The 27,349-nt window shown below is 34.7% G+C and overlaps 1 protein-coding gene across 1 annotated transcript in view; it reads left to right on the top strand.

The window, feature by feature from the left end:
• The window catches only part of TMPRSS15 (transmembrane serine protease 15), a 118,146-nt gene that overhangs the window by 39,630 nt on the left and 51,167 nt on the right, over positions 1-27,349 (top strand). Inside the window, exons 11-16 of the mRNA XM_059165275.1 lie at positions 8,188-8,293; positions 8,592-8,742; positions 11,890-12,025; positions 19,987-20,076; positions 21,600-21,725; positions 23,892-24,032. Of these exons, the coding sequence (XP_059021258.1) occupies positions 8,188-8,293; positions 8,592-8,742; positions 11,890-12,025; positions 19,987-20,076; positions 21,600-21,725; positions 23,892-24,032 (750 nt within the window). The remainder of the gene's footprint in view (positions 1-8,187; positions 8,294-8,591; positions 8,743-11,889; positions 12,026-19,986; positions 20,077-21,599; positions 21,726-23,891; positions 24,033-27,349) is intronic.

The following is a 27,349-nucleotide window of genomic DNA, read 5'->3' as shown; positions in this document are numbered from 1 at the left end:
TCATGAAACATTAAAAAGTACATGGAGCTGATTACAGACAAGATGGATTATCACCCTAGATTTGCCACTTACTATTGGCCAATTGGACTTGGAGGAAGCAATTAGCTTTTCTGAACTTTGGTCTACTTTGCCTTAATTTCATTTTCCAAATTATTTATTGTTGCTGTAGAGAAATACAGTGTTGTTTTTTTTTGGTTTGTTTTTTTTTTTGGTTTGTTTTTTTTTTTTTTTTTTTTTTTTGTATATTGGTCTTGCTCCCTATAACTTTGCTGAACTTGTTTATTAACTGGAATAGTTTTTAAATAACTGGAGAGTTGTTAACTAACAACTCTAACTTGGAATAAAGATCAAGGGATAGATTTACTTCTTCTGAGGAGCTGTCTGTGTTTAAGTTGCTGTGGCAGGGTACCACAGGCTGCTTCATCTAAACAATAATCTAGTTCTCATAGTTCTGGAGAGGGGATGTTTGTGGTTGGGGTGCGAGCATGGTCACGTTCTGATCAGAGCTCTTCTGCTTCATGGAGACAGGCTTTCTCACTGTATTCTCACGCAACAGAGGGAGAACAGAGAGCCACAGTCAGAGAGAGACAGAGAGACAGCACTCTCTCCTGTATCTTCTCATAAGGTCCCTAATCACATCATGAGGGTTTCACTCTTGACCTAATTGTCTCCCAAAGGCCTTACCTCCAAACACCATCATCTGGAATTAGAGTTTCAACATATAAATTGTGGAGACACAGCCATCCATCCATACCAAAAGGATGATGAGTGAGCTGATTCTAAAGCATGGTCCTGAGGGAAGGGCTGTAAGTTGTAAATAGCTTTTTGTGTGAATATTAGATTTAGATTTCAGGGAGAAAAATAACATTGGAAACAATAATAGTTGATGGAAAAGACCAGAAATCACAGGGAATTATCAGGAGATAAGGAAGTCATGGTGGCAAGACCACCCATGAAAATCCTCAAAGCATGTACTTACGATACCAAATTAATCACTTAACTGTATTTGAGTTTCCAAATACAGAAGTAATATGAATCTTAAAAATAAGGAACATTACAAAAGGACAGAATAGAAATTTCTGCATTTAGATAATATTGTTAGGCAAAATCCATCCTACAATATGACTTGTCAATAGGTCATTGGTGAAAATATGGTTCAATTTAAAAAAAAAAAGCATTACAATCTTCTTATAACCAGACATGGCTATAGACATTGAGCACACAGACCTCATATCACCACTTCCATAAAGTCGGTCTAGAACTTCCAAGTTGAAATCTTCCTTTCCATTAAACAATTATAAACACTTCTTTTATTTCTCCTGCCATGTGGTATTATATTTTCTTCGTTATTTGTTTATTTTCAGAAACAGGAAACTTATCTTTTTCATCTTTGAATTCCTAGTACATTCTCATTATCTGAATCTAATAAACATGTAAAATTGTTTTTTTAATTTACATGACTGAATATCTGCAATTTTGACTCAACAAATAATTGCTGATTGAGTGGATTATTTCTTGTAATTTCTTGTAATTTCACAAAATTGCTCAGATTAAAAATACTCTAGGGGCGCCTGGGTGGCTCAGTTGGTTAAGCAACTGCCATGGGCTCAGGTCATGATCCCAGCGTCCTGGGATTGAGTCCCACATCGGGCTCCTTGCTCAGCAGGGAGCCTGCTTCTCCCTCTGCCTCTGCCTGCCATTCTGTCTGCCTGTGCTTGCTCTCTCCCCCTCTCTCTCTATGATAAATAAATAAAATCTTTAAAAAAAAAATACTTTGAGCCCCTGTGCATTATAATTTATTTTCAATGGCCATTTCTATCACAGAGATCAATACACTTATTTTTATGAACTGAAAAGTAGCTGATTGAATGTCAGTTTTGAATAACATCTGGTAAGAGGACATTAAATAATTCACTTTTTCAGGCAAAAATGTATCTGACTAATCCTGTTCCTTTAGACAATGCTCTCCCTGGGAAAAAAAATTTGGTTCATCATACTACTTGATCAAAATATTGCTTAATAAAAAGTGACTACTTTTGACCCATTTTTAATCTATTTCTGTAGTCATCAACAAAAGCCTCAGTTGATTAATTCTTCTATTCCTTTATTCAAGAAGTGTTTGGTTTTTTGTTTGTTTGTTTGTTTGTTTTTGAGTCCTAGTCCCTACTCAAGTTACTCAAAATATTATCTTTGAGCAAAAATAAAACACATTTTCTGCAATCATGGGACACATATTTGGGGGGGGAAGTTAAAACTACACACTAAGCAATGTGTATGACAAATTGTGGGTATGCTAAATGTGAATCAGTGTTCTGAGAAAAACATATAGAGCTTTGTAAGGGCAGTGGTGAGGGCAAGTATGCTGAGGTGCTATTGCAGATTATAACAGGGTGATCAGGTGAGTCCCATTGAAAGATGACAGTCAAATCAAAACTTTACAGAACTGAAGGAATCAGCCATATAGATTTTTCTACACAGAGGGAACAAGCAGTATAAAGGCTTTAAAAGGACTGTGCTTGACCTATTTAAAGAAAAGCCAGGAGGTCAACATGGATGACCTCGAATAAATAAAGTCAGTAGAGTGCAAGTAATAATGGATCTTCTTCGGCTTTGGCTTTTTCCTCAGTGAAATGAAGAGCTATTGGAGTTTCTTGAGCATAGAAGTGATAGGATTCACGCTGGCTGGTAGAAGAGTTTATAGAAAGGCAAGGGTGTTGTCGGCGAGACAGGTGGAGAGTTACCACCCGACCGACCGAGAGAAGAGGCCATAGGACTTTCAGATCAGTGGGACCAGATGCAGTGAGAAGAGGTCAGATTCTGGGAATAATCTGAAAGGAGGCAATAGGATTCTGCTAAATTATTTAGCAGTGTGGAGCTATGAACCAAAATGTGTTCTGTGTAGATGTCCAATCCCATTAGACCAAACATGTTTAGTATTAAAAATAATGACATGCATACTATCATTTGTAGTTAATCTTCTTTGAGCAAATTACTTTCCAGAGCCTGAATCTCTATGGATAAATTAGTAATCTGTACAGTTAACGACTAACTCCAAAGCGATAATCACCCCAGCTCTCTAAAGAAGCCTGGCCTGAAAGAGTCAAATAATTTGACCACATCTTTGTCTTTACTGTAAAAAAAAAAAAAAAAAAAAAAAAAAAGTCTCTGCCACAGTTGGACAAGAGTAGTTAGAAGAAAGTACAGAAAGCGTTTATATCTATTGACTATGACAGATACCTTTTATGTAGTTGAAATCTTTGATGTTCAAATGATCATTTTTCTACTTTTATGTCATCATAATAAGAGATAAAATAATTCCACTGATATTTGAAGAATGTAAGTACATTACAGGAGAAAAAATGGCTTCAGCTTGCCAACATATTAAATAACTGAAGAAATAGGATGAAAATGACCAAAGTGAAACAGGTTGAATATCAGGTGGAGGTTTTAAATAGTTGGGTCGGAAATGGAGTCTCAGGAGAAAGTCGTGTAGCTGGAGTTATTTAAAATGAGACAAGTCAGAGCAGTTCAGAGTCCACCAGAGGCCGTGGTGTAATGAGAACGGATGATAGGATTTAATAGGTTCTCTCCAACTCTCATACCAGTGATTTCATAATCTACCAGACGTTCCGCCCCCACACCCCCAGGGGCATTTTTCTTCCAACCTGCTTTTTTTATGTGTCAGAACATCCTACCTCTGAAATGGAAAAGAATTAAATCTCTCCCGCTGTTCCTCTTATCCGTGCAGTGTTCCTCTTATCCGTGCAGGGCTTTTTTGTTCTTTGCCTTCACTTTAAGTGACAGAAACATCTAAATGAAACAGATAAACTTTGAATTAACATTGCTTTAGGGAGGAACATCTAAGCCCCTTAACTTTTGGCTCCTTCTAAAGAACTCTCTCCTGGTAGAGCAGAGAGCTCTGGCCTCCTAAATCTCTCCACTGTCAAGGCTCCGAGTTTCTCTGTACCTCTTAGAAGCAAAGGGAGTCAGTGGAGATGGTGGCAATGATACAGGGCAGCATCTTGGGGTGTTCAGAACTGGCTCGTTTGTTCAGAACATTCAGAGAAAATGAGGTCAGTAACATGTGAAAACTTCAGAAATGAAGGGGTCACAAGAGGGTAGACAACCCAAAGAAAGTGTTTCTTTGTTGGCCTTTCTGAATGAAATCATAATTGTTTCTAACGCGTAGGGGTTAGCATAGTGTAGTAGTAAAGATCATTAAAATAGAGACTCTGAAGTCAGCTAGATTTAAATCAGCGCTGCAAGTTATCTGTTCTCTCTCTCTGCCTTAGTTCCTTCATCTGGGAAATGGGTTGATGATAGTCAGACCTGACTTTACAGGCACGTTTTGATCATGAAATTGGTTACTATGCTTACCAAAAAAAAAAAAAAAAAAAAAAAGAAAAAAGAAAAAGGAAAAGAAAGAAAGAAAGAAAGATAAAGAAAATGGCTGACTCTGAGGTTAATTCCAAGTGTTCTCAAAGACATTTCAAGAAATTTGTAGGACTTTAAATGAAACTATCGTTTGACCATAGCAATTCCTGTGTGGTTAGAAAAAATATCTATTTAATCATTCATTTTGTGTATTCCTTTATGAATTTAAAATAAAAAAGCAAGTCAAATTGGTATAATAAGAATAAATTAAGTAACATTCAGCTAATCCATACTGAGATTTCAAAAATGAACTGTCGCTCTTTTCACAAAGTCTAGCAGTTTTAAAAGTCACATGTGAACATGAATATAATAGAACATACATAATAGAACATATAAGTATGTTAGTGACTATAGGACAAATAGAACAAACTAAGTAACATCAGAGAAGTACACGTGTAACTGAGAATTCACAAGGAGTGATCCCATATAATTGCACCAAGAGGAGCTTTCTAAGGGAGATGGCAGTTTGATTTAATGACCTCAAAAAATTAGTAGGATTCTGACATGTGCAATTGTAAGGAGAAATAGAGTAACATAAATACACAGAAAAAAAAAAAAAAAGGCCCAAACATCATAACATTTCTGGGCATTGAGCAAATTAAAATAATCTAACATTGCACAAGTGCTGTGTGTAAATAGATGAATTATAAGAACTATGGCTAGAAAATAACACTGAAGTTATACATAGTACAGAAGCCTCAAACATTAGAGTAAATATATGTTTGTTTAGTAGGAAATAAGGAGATGGTAAAAGATATTGAATAAGGGACCAATTAGATTGCATAGAAGGAGGCATTATTGAGCAAGAATGTTGGAGATGAAGAATTCTCAGAGAGAGTTGGAGAACTATGAATAAGATACACTTAAGTGGGTAGGAGAAGAGTAAATGAAACAAGATGGGATTGGGAGGGAGACAAACCATAAGTGACTCTTAATCTCACAAAACAAACTGAGGGTTGCTGGGGGGAGGGGGTTTGAGAGAAGGGGGTGTGATTATGGACATTGGGGAGGGTATGTGCTTTGGTGAGTGCTGTGAAGTGTGTAAACCTGGTGATTCACAGACCTGTACCCCTGGGGATAAAAATATATGTTTATAAAAAATAAAAAATTTTAAAAAAAAAGTAAAAAAAAAAAAAAAAAAAAAAAAAGATACACTTGGAAGTAAATAGTGCCAATGATGTTATAACTTAAATCATAATCCCAAGTGTTAGGATGTCCCTACTTGTACACCTGGTAAGATATTCCAACAGCTATGTTGTGTGAACTTCTGGTTTCCATACTCTGAGTGGAACCAACTGCATGTAGAGCTAATTGAGAACTTATCAAATGGAGAAGCAATTGATATTGTGCCATATTAAATTATTGAAGGCAAAAAGAATGAATAATCTTGAGAAGTTTTAGAAAAGGCAAAATAGTAACCTTTAAATATTTGTAGAATTAACATAAATTCATTTATCCATAATGGGCCCAGGAGCAAAATAAGAAAAAGTAAGCACACAATAACTTACTTTTTAAAAAGAAAAGAGATTCTAATTGTGTTGAAATGTAATGCACTGCCTTGAACACAATGATTCCTTCTCTATCTGAGAGATATTAAACAGAGGTCAAGTGACCCCCACAGGCAAATGTTGGAGATGAAATTTAAGGACAATTAGGTAGACTAAGTAGGTTTTTATGTAAGCAATACTCTATTTTAAAATTCATGATTTTATGAAGAATTTCCTTCATCTTCTAATTTATTAAGAATTTAACAGGTATCACAGAAATTACTAATAAATTATTTATTATTTATTATTTTTGTTTTATTATATTACTTAATATTATATTATTTTATTTTATATTCCAAAATATGCAATTCTATATGATATTTAATAGATTGTGCTCTTAAAAATTTATTTATGGAAAATTCTTAAGTTACGATAGTCCACATAAGTACATGTTATATAATGTTATTACTGCTTAATGAGTAAACAATAGGTTAAAATATTTCTAAATGTAACTAATTGATTGAACATGGACAAACATAAATAGAGGTACAATAGTTTTTATGTTTTATAATTGCTGCAAACTAGAAATATTTCTTAACAGGATAGCCAGTTCATTATTTATTCAGGGAATTTAATGGCATTTTAATTATTCCCACCCCAACTATATTCTAATCAACTAAAATTAAGGTCAACTCAAAAAAGATTTGGATTTATTTATTTATTTACTTAAGATTTTATTTATTTATTTGTCAGAGAGAGAGAGAGAGAGAGTGAGCACAGGCAGATAGAGTAGCCGAGGGAAGAAGCAGGTTCCCTGCAGAGCAAGGAGCCTGATGCGGGACTCAATTCCAGGACACTGGGATCATGACCTGAGCCGAAGGCGACCGGTTAACCAACTGAGCCACCCAGATGTCCCTGGATTTCAGCATTTAAAGTGTATATTCTGGCTCATCCCCTCTGTATCTACGCTACAGTTTTTGTTAGGTTGAGCGCTAACTATAGAGCTAAAATAAGTACTCATGAAATGCCATAGCATTATATAAAGTAATGTGTTAATATAAAATGTTAAACATGCATTCATTTCCATTTTACATTTTATAACTTAAATCCAGTGGATGTATATTTGTTAATATATTTGACCATGATTTCACCTTGATAAAATATTCATTCTGAGGGATTTTTTTTTTTGGCCTTACCAATCTAAATATAAACTGATATATCTGTTGGCAGTTTTACTAGTATTTTCTTCACATCTTATCCTTACACTACATGTCGTAAATGACTAACTTTGAATTTTATACAGCATTGTCTATAAAAATTTCTGTTGGGAAACACAAGAGAGGAGATGCTTGATTTCAAATAAACATTAAATTTTAGCATTTCATTAAAAGCTACACTTATTAGAAATCAAATTTAGAAATTATAAATCAGATTTACCCAATATTGCCTTTTCCTCATAGCATATTTTGTTACATGTTTCCTGCTTTCTGTCATAATATATGAGCAGCAAGCTAAGGATAAAAATCTAAATTTCTCTAAGAAAATGTTCAAAATTTTCTCACTCTAGCAACTCTTCCCACACTTCAGATGACTCTAATCATTGGTTGGGATAATGAATTCCAGACCAAAAAGCACTTTATGCAGTGGCTTGAGCTATTATAGAAAGCTTTTATGTAGATTAGCATGCCTCCTACTCTTCTGTGATCTGATTAGTTATCATTCAAAGGAATATGGGAGATGAAACCATTATAAAATCAGGTAACTTCTTATACAGAGAAATGCAGTATAGTCAATGGAATAAAAAACTGATGGTCTTTGAAATTCTTAACATCACCTTCAAATCTGTGCTTAAATATTTACATATATCATGAGTTAGTCTACCGGCATATCTAAATACTCTCATGTGATTATTATCTCTAAAGAAGTGAATTGATAAAAACATCTAGTAAATGGGAATTAAAGTGGTATCTGGTGACAGTAATATGATAAAATAATCATATGGACTAATAAAAAGCCAGAATTTGATATACCCTTAAAGATGCTCCAGTTCAATCCTTTTGTTTTATAAATTGGGAGGTCCAGAGTTGTTAAGTGTTGTTAAGTTGTTATTTTCCTAAATAATAATGTATTATGGCATCTACCTTCCTTCCCACTCCTTATATTTTCACCTTAAAGTTGTTTCTTTCTCCTTATAACATGATATGTCTCACATAAAGAAATTGCCGCCAGTTAAATGAAGTAAAAACTTCTTTTGTTGTTTTTACAGGATTTTACATTTCCACCCCCACTGGACCAGGAGGGAGACGAGAAAGAGTAGGGCTCTTAAGTCTCCCTTTAGACCCCACTTTAGAACCAGTCTGCCTCAGTTTCTGGTAGGTCCTAGACACGTGTTACATACTTTATTTAGTGTGTACCATTGCCTTTGTCACATTGCCAGGTTTGTGATTTCACTAAGACATCCCAAGTTTTAATGGATTTTCATTATTTTTTCGATTGATAAAATAGCAAAATTCTTGGAAGACCCCCTTCCCCACACACAGACTTTACCAACAACTCCTTCATTCAAGGAAAAAGGGAATATTCCAGAGAAAGTAAAGGATTTAGAAGAACCTAAGCTGCACTTATTCTAATGTGTAGAAATCTAATCATATGTGCTTGTTTCCAAATTAGGTATTATATGTATGGTGAAAATGTCTATAAATTAAGCATTAATATCAGCAGTGGCCAAAACATGGAGAAGATAGTTTTCCAAAAGGAAGGAAATTATGGAGAAAATTGGAATTATGGACAAGTAACATTAAATGAGACAGTGGAATTTAAGGTTGGCAAAATACCTTGTGATTTATAATCATGTGTTTGTGTTCTAAAAATGGCTATACAATTATAGTTTAAGATAATATGATGAAAAAAAATTATTTTCTGAATACAGCCAAGTAATTTTCTCTAACTTCTTAGTCTCTTTTTAAGAAAATCTCTGAATTTGGAGGACCTGGGTGGCTCAGTTGGTTAGCACCCAACTTTTGATTTCAGCTCAAGTCATGATCTCAGAGCCAAGAGATCAAGCCCCATGTTGGGTACTATGCTGGGTGTGGATTCTGCTTAAGATTCTCCCTTTCTGGGCTCCTGGGTGGCTCAGTGGGTTAAGCCGCTGCCTTCGGCTCAGGTCATGATCTCAGGGTCCTGGGATCGAGTCCCGCATCGGGCTCTCTGCTCAGCAGGGAGCCTGCTTCCTCTTCTCTCTCTCTCTGCCTGCCTCTCCAACTACTTGTGATTTCTCTCTGTCAAATAAATAAATAAAATCTTTAAAAAAAAAAAAAGATTCTCCCTTTCTGTGCTGCTTTGGCAGCACATATACTTTAAAAAAAAAAGGATTCTCCACCTCCTCTTACCCCTTCTCATTCCCCATACTCACGTGAGCATGTGCACTCTCTCTAAAAGGGAAAACAAAACAAAACAAAACAAAACTCTGAGTGCCCTTATTTTCATTTATCCAATAACTTATTTTAAAACAATTTATTGAGGGGCATCTGGGTGGCTCAGTCATTGAGTAGTTTGCTGTCAGCTGGGGGTGTGATCCTGGGGTCCTGGGATAGAGCCCCATATCAGGTTCTCTGCTTAGTGGGGAGCCTGCTTCTTCCATTCCCTGTACACCTCCACCCCTCTAGTGTTCTCTCTTGCTATCTTCCATTCTCAAATAAATAAATAAAATCCTTAAAAAAAAACACTTATTGAGGAACAATTTACTACATGAAACTACTACTTATAATGATCCATAAGATCCATAGAAGCACTGGCGTATATTACAACTTTCTTCAGCAACTTTCTAGCAGATGCCAACCATGTCTTCCTATGTCCCCTGCTCACCTAGGACTTCCAGCTTTTCACAGATATCACCTAGATCAGCCCTGCACTTTTCTAGGGAACCATTTTTTTCTATTAGAACAGCCATGCCCATCCGTATCCATTTACCCTGCCCAAATTAGACTTAATCTATATATTTCCTTTAGAAATAAATTCCATGAGCTATATCCTTGGGATGTCTCTGGTCATTTATTTCACATTAAGGTGAATTAATTTTTCAGATAACAGCTTAATGTGTTCTCTTCCTAAGGGTCTTTGCAATTAAAATATAGGATAATACAGGCAAATAGTTTGACCAAATTAACATTGTTTTAATCAGGTCATTTCAGGCAAGAGAGTATAACTTTCAGAAGGTGTATATTTGGACAGACATAGTCATAGTGAAGGCTTTGGTTTTTCCTCATGACTTTGCAGAAGGAGGCAGTAATCAAACACCTTCATCTGTATTCCTTCCATCTTTCTTTCCTTCCCTTTTTCTTTCTTTTCTTTCTTCCAAGTCTAATTTTTTTTTTTCTGTGAAGTTTTCTTCTCCAGCTTTGTTTTCTGATAATTCAGGGAAGAATAAAGGAAACAGAACATCAGGGGAACAATGGAATGGCAGAGCATAGAAATAAGTATAATAGTCTCCCTTGTCCATGGGGTATATGTTCCAAGACTTCCACAGATATCATAGATAATACTGAACCCTACATATGCTGTGGGTTGTTTTCTATACATATATACCTATAGCAACATTTAATTTATCAATTAAACTCAGTAAAAGATCAACAACAATAATAAGAAAATAGGGCAATTAGAGTAATATACTGTAGCAAAAGTTATGTGAATCTTGTATCTCTCCCAAAATTGTCTTATTGTATTGTATTCATTTTTCTTACGATGATGTGAAATGACAAAATTCCTACACGATGAGATGAAGTGAGGTGAATGATATAGGCACTGTGACATGGCATTAGGCTACTACTGACCTTCTGATAATATCTGAACAAGGATCTTCTGATTCATAACCCAGCTGATTATGAGGCTCTGAAATCACAGAAAGTGAAACCTTAGATAATGGGGGGCTACTATATTGCAGTGGCCAATCTGGCTCAACCCACTGAGTATTTTTTTTTAATAATATAATTAGATCCACTTTTTCAAGGTTAGCTTATCAGGCAGAATGAGAGCATTGCATTCTACAAATACTTGCACCTTGGCTTTGTCACTGTCATGAAATCTTAAGTCTCTTGTCTCTTTGAAATTCAGTTTGCACATGAAAGGGAGAAAATAATCCTTATTTGGAATTGTGTCTAGCGTGAAGAAGTGAAAAGAATGAACAAATGAGCAAATGGATGACTCTACATAGTATTGAAAAAATCAAATGAGATAATGTATACAATGAGCCTAGGAAAGCAATTAATGTATTGTGGGTATTCTGTTTATGTGTTTCCTACACAAAAGAGGATCCAGGAAAGTTCAGCTAAAATACCCACTGTCTTTAAGAACCTAATAGTTTTCATCTGACTGCTGAAACTTTCTTCCAAGTCTGGGTCTGTGTCCTCTGGACATTACCCTAACAAAGTATCCCACACCAGTTTTCTGGGTGAACTATGATCAGTACTAGTTGGCCCCGAATGGTCATATGACACTCGTATTTTCTCTTGTCCCTTTCTTTTCTCAATTAAATTATCTAGTTGGTGTGTCTTCTCTTTAGGGCTCATATGCTATAAGAAGGCAGACAGCTACCCAAATTTCTAAAATAGTTGCGAGGAGGAATCTGTGAGAAGATTGCTGTCCCTTGCCAGAAAATGTGGATCCATGTCAGAGTACAGTAGAGTATGACAAATCATGAGAGAGACAGAGACATAGAGAAGCTGTGGCAATATTACCTAAATCTAAGAAAAACACTAGTGAAAATTTAGATTAGTATCAACCCACAAGAAGGGAAGTGGGCTCACAGAAGGATTATAAAAAGCAGAATCTATCAATATTTCACTATGTAGAAACTTGCCCTCTTATATTTGGAGTTGGTAATACTGATTCTCCAGCAAATATTGGGCCACAAGAAGAATCAAGTCAAAAAAGATTAGAGTAGTATGATTTCATATCCCTCTCTGAATTGCAGGTTGCTTTTAATGCTTTTAAAAACCAGATCCTGAGTGATATAGCATTGGATGACATTAAACTAACGTATGGGATTTGCAATGTGAGTCTTTATCCAGAACCAACTTTGGTCCCAACTCCTCCACCAGAACTTCCTAGTAAGTAACTATAACATGTATTTTACCAATGAAAGCATTATATGTTCAAGTAGATATTCTTTTGGCATTTCAAATTATCTCAGCTTAATGTTATTTTTTCACTAAAAGTTGATAACTCCAAAATATAAACAAAATGGAAGTTAACAAAATATTGCTTTATATATACACTCATAAGGAAATCACTCAGTACGTTGGTATGCATCATATTTATAATAATCTTAGTATATTTTTATTTTTTAAAATAAAGAAGGTGCTGAATTCCATTTTGTTTTCACTAGAATACAAACTAGTTCTGTATTGGCCATGTGGCATGGTGGATCATTTTTGGGGAAGAAGCCTTAAGAGTCTAATGGTCATCTTAAAGAGTGATGTTAAGATCAAAGAGAAGTTTGGTTGAGCTTGGAATGTACTCAGCCTATTTCCAGAATAATTTAACAATAATTTAATAATAATAATAATGAAGTCCATTGGGCCTGGACTTTAACTAGACCGACCAAGATCACACAATTTTTTTTTTTTTTTTAAATCCTGAAATGGTGTTTTTGTAAGGCCCTGCAATGGGCCCCCCTCATGGAAACACTAATGTGTTATAATTGAGCAGTGGCCAGGATTTCCCATTCCTATGGAGTCTTTTAACACAAAAGAACAAAATGGAGTCTGTTTCTATACTCTTAATTGAAATTGGGAACTGACATTTCAGAGGAAAAAGAGGAAAAATGGGTTATATATTACCCATCTTATAATATCAAAGGAGACAATACCTTCATACCACTTTTCAACTATGGGATTTGACAGAGGGAAAAAAAAAAGCATATAATGATAATTGTATCAAACATGTATTTTGCCTCTACTGGTATGTCTTCACTACATTGTAGTATTGATGTAAAAAAAAAAAATCCTTTTTATCTTTGGATTATGGCAGTTGGAAACTGATCTAATCCTACAGTTTTGCTTATGTCAAACCTCATGGATGTTTTTGTTTTGCCATGGATCTCAGCCCACAAACACAGCATTTTTTCCATTTTCATTTCCTTCCAAGTGCACTTGAAACTCTTCCCATAATAACATCAGCAAATCAACATGGAGAACATATCTAAATTTGACTTTACTTCTAAAACTATATATTTTTCTCCTCTCAATCTTTAAGTTAAAAAGAAAGAAGGCAGACTTTCAGATGAGGGTTTTTAACAATTCAAAAGCTCTAAAGATAAATGACTGATATTTGAGAATGGATAACGAGTAAGCTGTCATTAAGATGAGCATAGTAATTACATTGCCCTACTTGTTCCATGCCACCATATTGAATGTAGATTTTACTAAAAGGATAGTTTACACTTAACCATCTTTTGTATTAACATGTTTAGGTGCTTGTATGGGCTATACATAAATTCGTCAATATTTCAAACACTTATTCAAATTTTATAAATAGCTACTAGTATTGCTATTTTATAAATAGCTACTAGTATTGCACAAAAATATAATATGTAGTAATAACCAATGCATGGAAAAATATAATCCACATAAAGAAATAATTAAGGCAATATATAATCATGTGCGCCTAAAAGTAGTAAATGAGAAAAGTAAGTGATAGATTTTAAAGAAAGTGTGAACTGGAGAAAGTTTTAAGAATCATTAAGAGATAGTAGGACACTTATAAAATTGAAACAAAGGCAGAAAAGTAGCTTACCTTTTTACATATAAATATAGGTCACAAAATTGTGGCAAGAAGTGAGTTTCATGGGGTGCTTGGGTGGGTCAGTGGGTTAAACCTCTGCCTTCAGCTCAGGTCATGATCTCAGGATCCTGGGATCAGCCCCACATCGGGCTCTCTGCTCAGCAGGGAGCCTGCTTCCCCCTCTCTCTGCCTGCCTCTCTGCCTACTTATGATCACTGTCTGTCCAATAAATAAATAAAATCTTAAAAAAAAAAAAGTGGGTTTCATGACACCAAACTCTGGGTCTCATTCACCTTTGCTTCACCAGTGTCTGACTACATTTTAACATCACAGAAATAGATGATCAAAAAATATTAGTAGAGATGAACTAAGTTTCTCTTTCTTTTTGTGTTGGCTCTGTTTCTTTTGGTGACACAAATATTTTTGTCAAGCAAAATTTTATTACCAGAACTTTTTTCAAAGTTTTGAAAATGAAGGAAGGGAAGGGATGGAGCAAAACCCAACATGAATGCAATAATTTGAGCCATCTGGCACGGTTTAAAATTAATTTCTTCATTTCATTTTGTGTGAGTGCCCCATACCGTAGCTGTCTATTATAGAAAACATTCTCGTGCAAAAAACCATTAGGAAATATTCTAATTACTAAAGTCATTAAATGGTTTGATAAATAATTCCTATGGACACCAAATACTAGAAACATCTTGCTGTTTTGACATTTCAAACATTTAAAACAATTTTCATAATTTTTTTCTGCCAGTGTGTTCTCCTATTCATCAGTAAGTGGCCAAGAAGCAAGATTTTCTAATAGAAGTAATAGCTACATAGGCTTGACATTTTTAAAATAACAATTTCATCATTATCTGAAATAGAAGATGTGAGAGAACTTCTGTACCTAATATTATACTACAAATAAAACTTTAATATAATTTCTCATATTAAAATTTTAACTATATAACCCATACAGTCCTCATATCTATTCTGGTCAGAAAGGGGGAAAAAATAACACTTCAAGGTCAAGGAAGCATGATATCTCTGCATATTTTAACAATAGGGAAATTATAACACTAGAATAACCTACCTGATTTTAAAATATAAACTTTAGAATTTGCCCAAAGTATATTTGTTCCAATTTCCAAATGGCTCACTTCAGGGCAATATTTAGCACAGCAGAAAATGTTAATTACCATCAAATGCATTCTGAACAATTTCATTCTAATGCCATTTGCAATTGGTTCAGTGAAATTCTTATTTGAGTAGAGCTTTTCTGGTTCCAGATCACTGATTTGTTTAAGCAGAAATAAAAGGAAACCATGGTTGACTGGCTAATAGCCTTTCTTTGGCTCTTACAGAGCATTTGAATAAGAAAATAATCCCAGACCAGTAGCTGACTAGCAAAATTCCTCCCTTGTTCCTAGGGATCCATGTTGAGCCTAGTTTGGGGAAATGTTAATTTCAGTTTTCATAACTACAGGGATTTTTTCCATTCTGTGATTTTGATCTCTTGCTGCTACATTAGCTCTACAGTTGTTGTCCTATGGCATCAACACAAATAATTTAAATGTGGGGATTGTATTGAGAACACTTTTAAAAAGTAAACATTCCATTACACAAATATTATGTCAATTTGCAACACAACTTGGGTGACTGATGACAAGATACCTACTAGATAAAACAGGTATATATAAAAAGGAATCCACATTTCAGGCTCTAACTTATTTCTGTGGCTGTTAAAGCTACTTAAGAAAAAAAATTACAAGATATAGTTCTAGATATTTTAAGCCACTCTTTATTTCCACACTTTTGCTCTATTTGGCCATTATCTAGGCCATTTTCCATTTCCAGAGACAAAAATTAACATTAATTTGGAAAGTTTCACAGGTAGGACATTATATTTTGAGCTAAATAATCTAACTTTAGCTCTTAATATAGAGAAGAATCGGTACTTATCTACTTGTCTTATAATTTTGTGATGGCCATTTTCTAGCGGAACTGATTGTCTTTTTTTTTTTTAAGGTTTTATTTTATTATTTATTTGACAGACAGAGATGACAAGTAGGCAGAGAAGCAGACAGAGAGAGAGGAGGAGGCAGGCTCCCCGCTGAGCAGAGAGCCCAATGCAGGGCTCGATCCCAGGACCCTGAGATCATGACCTGAGCTGAAGGCAGAGGCTTTAGCCCACCCAGGTGCCCTAGAGATACTTGTCTTATATATCATTAGTGTGACTTGATATTTAAATCCCTAGCAAATTCCATATTAACTGCACTCATATGCTTTTATATCAGTATGTTTTGTCTATTCTGTTTTGTTTTCATATTTTTACCTTTAAAACTAATAACCTGTTTGTTGGCTAGATTGCTATTAGACTATAAGAAATGAAAATTTGAACATCATCGTCATAAATTTAAGGTAAATATTAGTATCATGACTGGTCACTAGAACCTGTGAATGGAACATAAATTTTGATAAACTGAACACAAAATTTTCATGGGATAGTCCATGTTATATTATAACCTAAATTTTTTAAATGTTATCTGTGATAGTGTAGGACTTACTATCTATTACTATGATAATGAAAAATAATACTGATTTTAATAATATTCAATTATCAGTGAAAGATTATTTCTCGAGGTACAGCTATTGTTTTGCCACAAATACCTTTCATTTGAACCCTCCTATTGTAAGTGGGAGCTGGCTCTTCTCTTTTTCACCTCTCATTGACACATATCTCATGAACATCAGAGGCTTAAGCATGGATTAAAAATGACATGCCTCAAAGAAAATATCTATCTTTGACAACCACTTTGCAAAATACTGCATGTTATTTACATTCTCTATGCAGTGAAAATCCCTGCTGGCATGGTAGGAATTAATCAGAATACAAATCTTTGAGCGAACAGCTTCAAAAAAAAAAAAGGAAAATGAAGAAGTTTCACAACTCTAAGTAAGTAGGGTTCCCTGTACCAGAGAGACTGATCCCCGTACCAGAGAGACTCTCATTCTCTGGGTGGAGAGAACTTATCTAATGTTGCAGTATGACTGTGGTACCCAGCAGTACATTTTATGAGTCTGTGGCCCCTCTATTAAGAAGCATATCTTATATTTCTACTATAGCAACACCCCCATTAAATTATACATTGTGTTCATATTTAGAATGGATGAAAGTGCTTTTTCTAATTCCTTATTACTGTTATTATATACAGAGAGTAACTGATATATCTTAACAGCTAAGGATCAGAGATATCTTACTGTCAGTTGTTTGATGTGACATTATATCTGAGATTCATTTCAAAAAAGTAATTCTTTTTAAATTATTTTTATTAACATATAATGTATTATTTGCCCCAGGGGTATAGTTCTGTGAATTGTCAGGCTTATACATTTCACAGCACTCACATATCACATACCCAACCCAGTGTGCATCATACAACCACCCTATCCCTACCCCTCAACTCCCAGCAACTCTGTTTATTTTATGAGATTAAGAATCTCTTGTGGTTTGTCTCCTTCCCAATCCCATAAAAAAGTAATCCTTAAGTATTTCAAGAGAATGAATTTTCTAAGACTTGTATTTAGTGGAGAAATGCTAAGTGAACTATCTTGACAGGCATTAGCAATTATACTTGACAACATTTTCATACTACATATGTATTTATTGAAGTCCTACCTACTCATCTACATGTAATATAATGTATTCTTGTGTTCAGTTATGTGAAAATTCAATACATTCTCCAAAATGTCAGCTATTCTCTCTATTAGGAGACTACAGTTTTGAGATTTTCCCATTCTTTGAGGAGAAAATAAGAATGATGGCTTAAAATCAGAGACAACAAAACAAAAAACAAATCCACTGGCCGCTGGCCGTGTCTAAACCAATGAAATCCAAGAACTGGATTTCTCTAATCTGCAATCTGCAAAGTCAGTTTTGCCCCTGCAGAATTTTTGTACTTCCCCCTTCCCCATTAATTTCACAGAGAACTGAAGAGAACATTTTATGGTACTAAGAATCATTAAAATTAAATGAGTTGTGTATAAGTGGGAGGAGAGGGTTTGTAGTAGATATTTCTTCAGAACTCTTTGTAAGGTGATTAGTCACATAATAGAGCAGAGTAGTGACCTCAGAGATTGGATCATACAATTATCTGGCCTTTCCTTCACCCTTTTCAGCAGAAAACCTGCCCTTCTTCCCCCTCATCACTCTATCTTTGGTTCTAATACCTTCTTTAGCACCCTATGTACAGTGCCTTCTTCCTTCTAAATCTATCCATCATTGACCTTACTTTTTAGTACTTTCATTCATGTTCCCTTCTGCCCTCCTTCTCTTTGTCTGTACCTAACAAGTATATGTCACATACCATCCAGTGGCACTTACTGAAACACAATCTAAACCCTGCCTATGGCTTAGACCAGATGGTAGAAATGATGTAGAGCTCTGTTAACCTAATAAGAAGACGTACTGAGGGATAAGCTAAGATAACTGAAGTCTTGACTTAGATACTAAATAAATATACACAACATTAACAAGTAACTGAATACCTCCAATGCTCATATTGTCCATTTAAAATGGAAATAATAAAAATAATTACTTAATCCACAAGTACATATTGAAAATCAGTACAGAATATGCGAGGTAATGCAGAGGCACTTTTCATAATTATATCCGACTTTTATAACAAACCCTGAAACTCTCTAATATATATCTCTTTCACATGTGAGAAAACCAACGCTCAAAAAGACAAAGAGCTAACTCAGAATAACAATTTAATCCACCAGCTCAAACACATCTTCCTTTTATAGACCATGTTCTCTCCTCAGATGAGATAAAATTCATGGAAACAATTTGCAAATGATAAGATTTTGCATTGCTAAATGCATCTGCATGTGGACCAGCCTGTCCCAGGGGGCATTAGAGATAGACCACACTCTACTACTATACAGGACAGGAGGGGATGGCAGCCTACTGTTGAACCACAATACTTCTCTCTGTCCAGTTATATACATCATGAAACCCAAATTAAAGATGCTTATTACATACAAACTTGGAAGAGTACATGAATTGAAAAGAGCTACATAAGTGAGGTAGAAGACATGTAAAGAGGGACTGAAGAAGAGGGTATGATTGAAGGCATTGTTATAGGTGTAAAGACATTCAATTCTCTCTCCTATAATGTGATTTCTATCTTACTGGGAGTAAATAACTTCAGCATCATCTGCCTTTAAATAGAAAAAAGTATAACTTATCTCAGTTCCCTGTGTTCTTACAATTAGGTTACTTTTATTCTTTTGATTTTAAATGTAACATGTCAATACAAATAAGATAGAATTAGGATCCTTTAAGTAGTTGATTTTTTATACTACTTTAGAATTTTCTTTGAGTAAGCAGGGAGAAAAATATAAAGTAGGTTAAGAATTTCATAAAGTTAATCTGTCAACTTAAAATCTTAGTTTTAACTAGAATTTTGTCTCATAAGTTTTTCCCTAACCTGACTCCTGGGCAGTGTCAGGTAACAGACCAGTCTTGAGCAATTATTTAGCAAGAGGAGTTTCTGTTTGTCTCCCTTTCTTAACAGTTAAGACATCTTAGTATACAGGACAGTGAAGCTCCCTCTCTACTGAAAGAAAAAAAAAAAAAAAAGTTCGGGGGGAGGGGTTAGAGAAAAAAGTAGAAAAGCAAAAAGAAAGAGAAAACATAAGAAATGGCAGAATGCATTGGGGAGGGTATGTGCTATGGTGAGTGCTGTGAAATGTGTAAACATGGCGATTCACAGACCTGTACCCCTGGGGATAAAAAATACATTATATGTTTATAAAAAAATTTAAAAATTAAAAAAAAAGAAATAGCAGAATGAGTGATTTACTCACCTTTCTCAAGAGAATGTAAAATATAAGATTTTTTCCATTATCAAGATTCATTTTCTATATTTCTATATTTCTATTTTCTTTAGCAGGGAGTTGACACCTTATTTCATAAAGCCTATTTATAACAGATGTTATTTCCTTGCTGAAATAATTTTGGGAAATGCTCCACACGATTATGCCACTGTAGAGATTCAAAGAACTTAATGGTATTTAAGCTTTTGCAAAGTTCTTCTCAAGAGACCTGTTAACCTATAGTTTTCCTTTACTTAGGTTGCAAGATTTTCTTTTACCAATCTATAAATTCTATCTGTCAAAACCAGATTGGATTTTGGGAATATCCAAATAATTGGGAATTTGCTGGCATTTATCTCTCTGAAATAAGCATTGTGTTACTAGTGATTTTACATTGTTTCCCTTTTCTCCTTTTCAGCGGACTGTGGAGGACCTTTTGAACTGTGGGAGCCAAATACAACATTCACTTCCATGAACTTTCCAAACAACTACCCTAACCAGGCTTTCTGTGAGTCATTTTCTCCCAGGCCATGAAAAACAGATGTATTTGTCAAGGCTAGCTCCCCTCTTTGACACAGCAAAGTTGACTATAAATTTGCCGAACCTCAGTACACCTACCACATCTAGAAGACTGCATAATATAGTTACAACAATAACAGTAATAATTACTTATTTAGCATTTATTTTATGCTAGGCACTCTGTTGGTGATTAATATATTATTTCAGTTCAATTTTTACAATAATTCTTTGAAGCAGGTGCTATTATTATAATCTCAAATTTAAAAATTGAATAAAACCAGAGTGTGAAAGTATCTTACTCCAGGTACTACTGCCTTAATCACTCTTCTTGATTATGCATATAATGTCTGTATTACATATAACAAGTCCGTAATTCATAAAGTCAGTGAAAAGTATAGAAAAGGGCCAGTTGTAACATCCATACCTTTGTTAATATAATTAGTGTCAATAAAGCATGTAGCTAGATAATGTATAAAAGATGAGATGGGGTGCCTGGATGGCTCAGTTAGTTGAGCACCCAACTCCTGATTTCAGCTCAGGTCATGATCACAGGGTCTTGAGACTGAACCCCACCCATGTCAGGTAGCACGCTCAGTGGGGAGTCTGCTTGAGGATTCTCTCTGCCCCTTGTCTTGCTTGCACACTCTCTCTCTCTCTAAAACAAATAAGTAAATCTTTTTTTTTTTTTTTTTTAAGATGAAATAATGAGGATTTACTAAAAATCTTAAGTCTGGGAGAATAGTTTGATAAAACTGCACAGAGCCTATCGCTTGGTCAATATTCCTAACTGGAGGACCAGTACAGCCTACAAATTGTGTTAAAAGTGCCAGTTCCCCAGCCTGGCCTACAAATTTGCCACTTTAGTAGGTCTGGGAAACAGGCATATTCCTCTCATGGCCATACCTAAGATAGCAAAAATGGGGAAATCTACCAGTGAATGAAATCCCCTAATGACAGTAAAAAATGTGTTGTTTATAAAATGTCAACTTTCCTTCCTTCAAATGACCCAGAGATAAGGAAGTATCACTTTCATGGGGAATAGAGCCACAATTTCAGGGACTTATCTGATCCAAAAAAATAAACAGCCATGAATCTCATTTGACTTGTATGGGGAACCAGAGATTATCATCTTTACTTCACATTGAAGACATCTTTTAAACATATCATTTGCACAACCTAACGATCTAAGCCTTCTGAACGTCAGAACAATTTAAAGAAATTTATTGAATTTATTGATTTATGAAATAAGTATTCATTGGGCACTTTATTTGTTAGGCACTGAAATGAGAAAAGAAGCAGCAAACATAACATAGTCTAGATCAAGATGTAGATAAGTTGTCAGGCTTTACAAAATGCCCAAGCTATTTTAACAATAAGGGAAAAGGCAGGAGGGACTTGAGAGGATCATGAAAAATTCAGAGAAATTTGAAATTCTCACGAGAGAGAGAGAAGCTTTTGAGGGAAGTCAAAAGAAGAGTGTTCTAACCTGTGCTGTCATGTATTATTTTTAAGGTGTTTGGAATTTAAATGCACAGAAGGGAAAAAATATACAACTTCATTTTCAAGAATTCGACTTAGAAAATATTGCAGATGTACTGGAAATTAGAGATGGTAGAGAAGATGATTCTTTGCTCTTAGGTAAGTCTGTGATTTAAATACTATGAAAGTTGTATGGCTCAAGACATTGGATTGATAGAGAGAGCATTTCCCAATAACTGTAATCATTTTTACAACTAGCAAAATGAAATTACAACAGCAGAATAACATGTCAAATTTTATGTGGAACTTCCAAAATGAGAGTGTTTACAAATATGACAGAGTAATATTCTTCTTGAGCATCCTTGGCAAACCAGAATTAATATTTTTGCATAAGTGGTTTCAACCAGCTATATTAATATACTACAGTAAACATTACCCATTGGAGAGTAAAAGCTAAAAGACATATATTACTCAATTTAATATGCATTATGTGTACATCATATTCCAAAAATAGCTATTAAATCCAGTTTTGTTTCACATCAAACTAAAAGAAGAAATTGTTTTACGCAAATATTTTTTATGATTTTTTATTTACATTTCATTATTGCTCTGATTGCCTGTTTCTCTAGGACCAGCGGCTCCTATATAAGTACCTGAGAATGATTCAAATATTGACCAAAGTTGATTTTTCCCTATCTTCTATTGATTACTAATTTTTTCAAAATACACATGGGGGAAAAGTGTACTATTCTGGAGGAAATTTTTGTATGTAGTTCATAAAATACACAGTAACACAATAAAAACTATCAATCAAATGTAATAGCTAATATTCTATTTAACTATTACCAGTTTTTAAGAAAGTGTCTCCTGATAAGTAATACATTAAATTATGAAAATGCTTATAGGGCCAACTGGAGTACATGAAACAACATACTTCACAAGTAAAAGTGTTTTATCAAACTGTGTTTGGGACTCATATTAATCATTTCCTACAAAACCTGGCCAGCTAGCTATGCAATGAGGATACAATCTCATGAACATGGCAACCAATGGAGGAAGACCAGAAGGAACTTTCCATAGCTGTACGGGGGGCAGGGTGGTAGAGAGGGTTCCCAGTGATACTAACTGATTACTGCTTACACTGTGTTCTCCCGCAAAATCCCACAAAGTTCTAAAATTCAGGCTACCTAGAAGAGGATTTTGAGAGCCACACACAGAAGACATCAACAATGAAAATCTCAGTGGGGATGGGAATCTAATGGTAATAAGAACGGATGAAATTCAAATTTTATTTTGAGAAACATAGTTATAAACATATTTTGAGTTGTTTTCCCATTTTTACTTTATATTGTCCTTCTAATGAAAATTCAGTTTCTCATGATCTAAGAATTCATTTTCATCATTTCACCTCTTAATATTACATCAATTATTGAAAAGTAAACAAGAATTCCAGAGGATCTCAAAATCATATTTTTCAAAACTGAGGCAAGAAGTCTTTTTGAAACATAATCACTTTCCAGGATTGTAATATATAAAATATCTAATAATATGAGGGGTGCCTAGGTGGCTCAGTCAGTTAAGCATCAAACTCTTGATTTGAGCTCAGGTCATGATCTCAAGGTTGTGAGATGGAGCCCTGCATTGGGCTTTGCACTGGATGGGGAGCATGCTTACAGATCTCTCCCTCGGCCCCTCCCCCGGTCCCTCCCTAATTATGTGTGTGTGTGTGTGTGTGTGTGTGTGAACATATTTGTTTAATTAGCCTAAGCTTTATTGTGTAGTAGAGAATATTTCATTATTTATGAAACCCCCAAAGCCCAGGACTTAGTGGAAAACATTTTGAAAACCACCACTTAGGTTTATATTACCTGTCTCTAATTAACCTAATCTTTCAGCTTAGGTTAATAATTCACCTCACAAGAAATATCAAATACATTTGGACAAAAATTTACTAAGGGAAGTTATAACCCCCATTGTTTTATAAAGATCTTTAAAAGCAGTCATATAATTTTTTTTTTTCTGGGAATCACATGAGTTTGAAGAGTAGTGGCGCTAAGCCAGTAAATATTAGGAGGAATTTATCATTAAAGCATAGAGCCACAGAAACTTCAGACAATCCTGGAAAAGATCAATAGAGAAGTTGGCTTTCCTAGAAGCAGTGTCCAAAATCTAAAAGGAAGTACACAATTATGCACATGTGGTCACTTCCTGACCAGCCATGTTGCATGTTGCATACCTCTAGAAGACGGAACTGTAAGAACAGGTTTGCTTTCTTCCAGATGCAAAGGACTATTACAGTGATTTTCTTGTTTTCTATTGGAACAGCTGTGTATACAGGGCCTGGCCCAGTAATGGACGTGTTCTCAACCACCAACAGAATGACTGTGCTTTTCATCACTGACAAGCTGTTGGCAAAAGGGGGATTTAAAGCAAATTTCACTACTGGCTACTACTTGGGGATCCCAGGTATGTGCACTTGGGATTACATGTTGCATTGTAACTTTCAGAGCAAAACGATAAAAGCATGTAGTGTTTCAAAGCCTAAATGTGACTTCAGTGTCTGCATTTGGATATACTCATTCTCTGTCATCACATCAGAGATTTTCTTTCCTCCTTTACATCTGCGTAACCATTGCCTAGGTCAGTTCAAAGCAGGAATGCACATCATTTTCAGCAGGTTTACTTGCTCTTCGATGGGGCGTCAAGTTGTGAATTTTGCTCACTTAAGAGGGCCATTTTAAATGTTAAAAAGCAGGTTACTTGGCACTATGAAGAAGAAGGATGATCTGTCAAGTTCCCTTTGCTAAAACTATTTTCAGAGAACAGCAGGGAGTCAGGCAAGTGAGCTGTTTGGATTCCAACAACATCCCGTTAAAAAATTAACATCATTAACTTCTTAAAGACAACCAGTATAAAGCTGCTGCCATGAAGGATACAGGAATTTGGTGCTGATACCACTGGTATGCACAACCTTCTTATTCTATATTTTTTATCATAACATAACATAATCAGCAGGAAAAAACAAAATTGCATGCCTGCTCATCATGGATATATCTGTATTTCTATACCTGTAGATAAAGGATATGACACAACTCTTTGCTTCTGACAATCTAGAGACAATTTGTGATTCCTTGCTGCTCCCCTTGGACTATGATTTTTCTTATACTATTGCCCCTCCACTTTGGTTCTCTCCTGGTGCAAATATGTCAGGAAGACAAAATACATGTCACTTCCTTTATCTATCTTCCCTTTCCATAGGAGATTATGATCAGTTTGTCTTTGACTAGACTATCTAGAAAAGTGGTAGGGTCAAAGCATTGATCTTCATCTGGCCTGTTATCTAATCTCAGACCCAGCAGTACAAGTATCTGTTCCTCCCCTCACAACTAACCCAGAATTTTGACTTCATCTCTGAAAGTTGTATGTTTTCTGCTTAACTGCAAAGTTGGTCTGTATCTTGTCCACCCTCTGGCCATGGAAATAAGTATTATCCAATCTACTTAGGTAGGAGTCAATCAACTAATCTGCCCTTCTGGGTTTCGTGATCAGTTTTAGAAACAGCTACTTGTGACTTATAAGCAATAGTGACATATATCAATCAAAATATTCAACTAGTGAAATAAGCAAACAAAATATTAAAAACTATGACAAATAAATAGTATAAAAATAGGAATAAAGACTTTGAGATTTACAGAAAATTAGATTTTTATCTTAAAATACTGCACATAAAAAGGAGAAAATGTAGAACATGACTTAATTTCAAATTATTTTTACTTTACAAATTAAAACTGTTTCTTTTAAAATCATATTTATAATTATTTTTCAAAGAAATAAAAAATATAGTGACATGACAGTAGCAGTAGATGTTATATATTTATATAACTATATGTTTATAAATATATAAATATATGACTATATATAATATGTATATGGAGAGAGACTATATATATAGTCAGGAACTAACTTTGGAAAGAACCATATCATTGCTTTGAAATTTATTAATCAAGGTAATTTTGAGACAATCGTTTTGTTTTGCTTTTGTTTGTTTTTAATTTCAAGTTTTCATTTAAACTCCAGTTAACATACAATGTAATATTAGTTTCAAGTGTAGAATTCATTGATTCATCACTTACACATTATACCTAGTGCTCATCACAAGTGCCTCCCTTAGCCTGTCCCCCACTCACGGCCCTCCATCACCCCTCAGTTTGTTCTCTATGGTTTGCTTCCCTGTCTCTTTTTTTTTCCCCTTCCCATACTGTTTTGTTTCTTAAATTCCACATATGAGTGAAATCGTATGGTATTTGTCTTTGTCTTACTTATTTCACTTCACCTAGTATTCTCTAGCTCCATGCACATCACTGCATATGGCAAGATTTCACTCTTCTTTATGGCTGAGTAATATTTTGTGTTGTGTGTGTGTGTGTGTGTGTGTGTGCGCGCGCTCCACAACTTCTTTATCCATTTACCAGTCAATGAACATTTGTGCCTGATATTTATAGCAGCATTTCAACAATAGCCAAATTATGGAAAGAGACCATCATTTTTGAATCAAGCTACTGATTCTGTTCCTTGAAAATTTTGTTGCTACTGATTGCACTATGACAACCATGTTTGTCTGCCTATATTTTATTCTAGTTTTTCTCTTTGTGGCGTACCTATTATTTTAATTTCAATTTCATTCAACATTTGATTTAACTTAAGTTAATCATTTGGCTTTCTGATGATACTTTTAAAATGTAGATCAATATTAAACATGGATGAGAAAAATTTAATAGGTAGTATTTAGTTCTTCTAAGATAAAAAAGACTTTGGATGTGTATGATTGATAAATCTAATTGGTTCTTATTATTACATAGAAAGTAAATGACCTAAAAAAGAATTTTAGTCAATAATAGAAGACACAAGATGGTTTCAGCATTATTTTTATACCTAAAATTATAGCTTCTAATTTTCTGTGGAAAATTAATATTTAAATTTATCTTCTAGTATCCTGCTGAACTCCTATCCCCCCAAAATGATATTACAAAACAGTTGCCCCTTAAGATATTGAGAATACCATGGCCATTTTCAGGCAGAGGAATTTCCAGCTGAAACTCTATCATAGCCTAATTATTCTTTCTGATTTGATTAGAGGTCTTTGTTAATTCATTAACGGTACAGTTTTTTGGTTGATAGTATACCTATTCAAACACTTGCACCAAAATATCCACATTTCCACAAAAATTGCTGCACAGGGTTACCTGGGTGGCTCAGTCATTGAGCGTCTGCCTTTGGCTTAGGTCATGACCCCAGGGTCCTGCAATGTAACCCTGCACAGGGCTCCCTGCTTAGCAGGAAGCTTACTTCTCACTCTCCCACTCCCCCTGCTTATGTTCCCCCTCTCACTGTGTCTCTCTCTGTCAAATAAATAAATAAAATCTTTAAAAAAAATTGCTGCACATAAGCATGATCAAGAATGTAAAAACAATAGATAAAGAGGTGGAAAAATGTGAGAATCTGCAATGGGCATGCAGGAAAAAAAAAAAAACACCAAGCCCCAATTTGAAAATAATAAGCATTTCCAAAAGAAAAGAACCAGTCAAAACTGACAATGAAAAGTATAAAGGAAGAAGAATTATATATTTTCTGGATTTGGATAAATGCCTAAAAATCACAAAGTCTTCCTGCTGTCTGTAAAAAATTAATAAGCAATAATCAGCATTATAAAATTTCTTATTGAATTTTTAAATTTTAACAAAAATCATTTGACAAATTCTTAAACAGAATAAATATGTTAAAAA

This window comes from Mustela lutreola, chromosome 2 (assembly GCF_030435805.1).
Source record: "Mustela lutreola isolate mMusLut2 chromosome 2, mMusLut2.pri, whole genome shotgun sequence".
Taxonomy (NCBI): Eukaryota; Metazoa; Chordata; class Mammalia; order Carnivora; family Mustelidae; genus Mustela; species Mustela lutreola.
The sequence above is the reverse complement of the archived record's forward strand: the minus strand, read 5'-3'. Positions and strand labels throughout refer to the sequence as shown.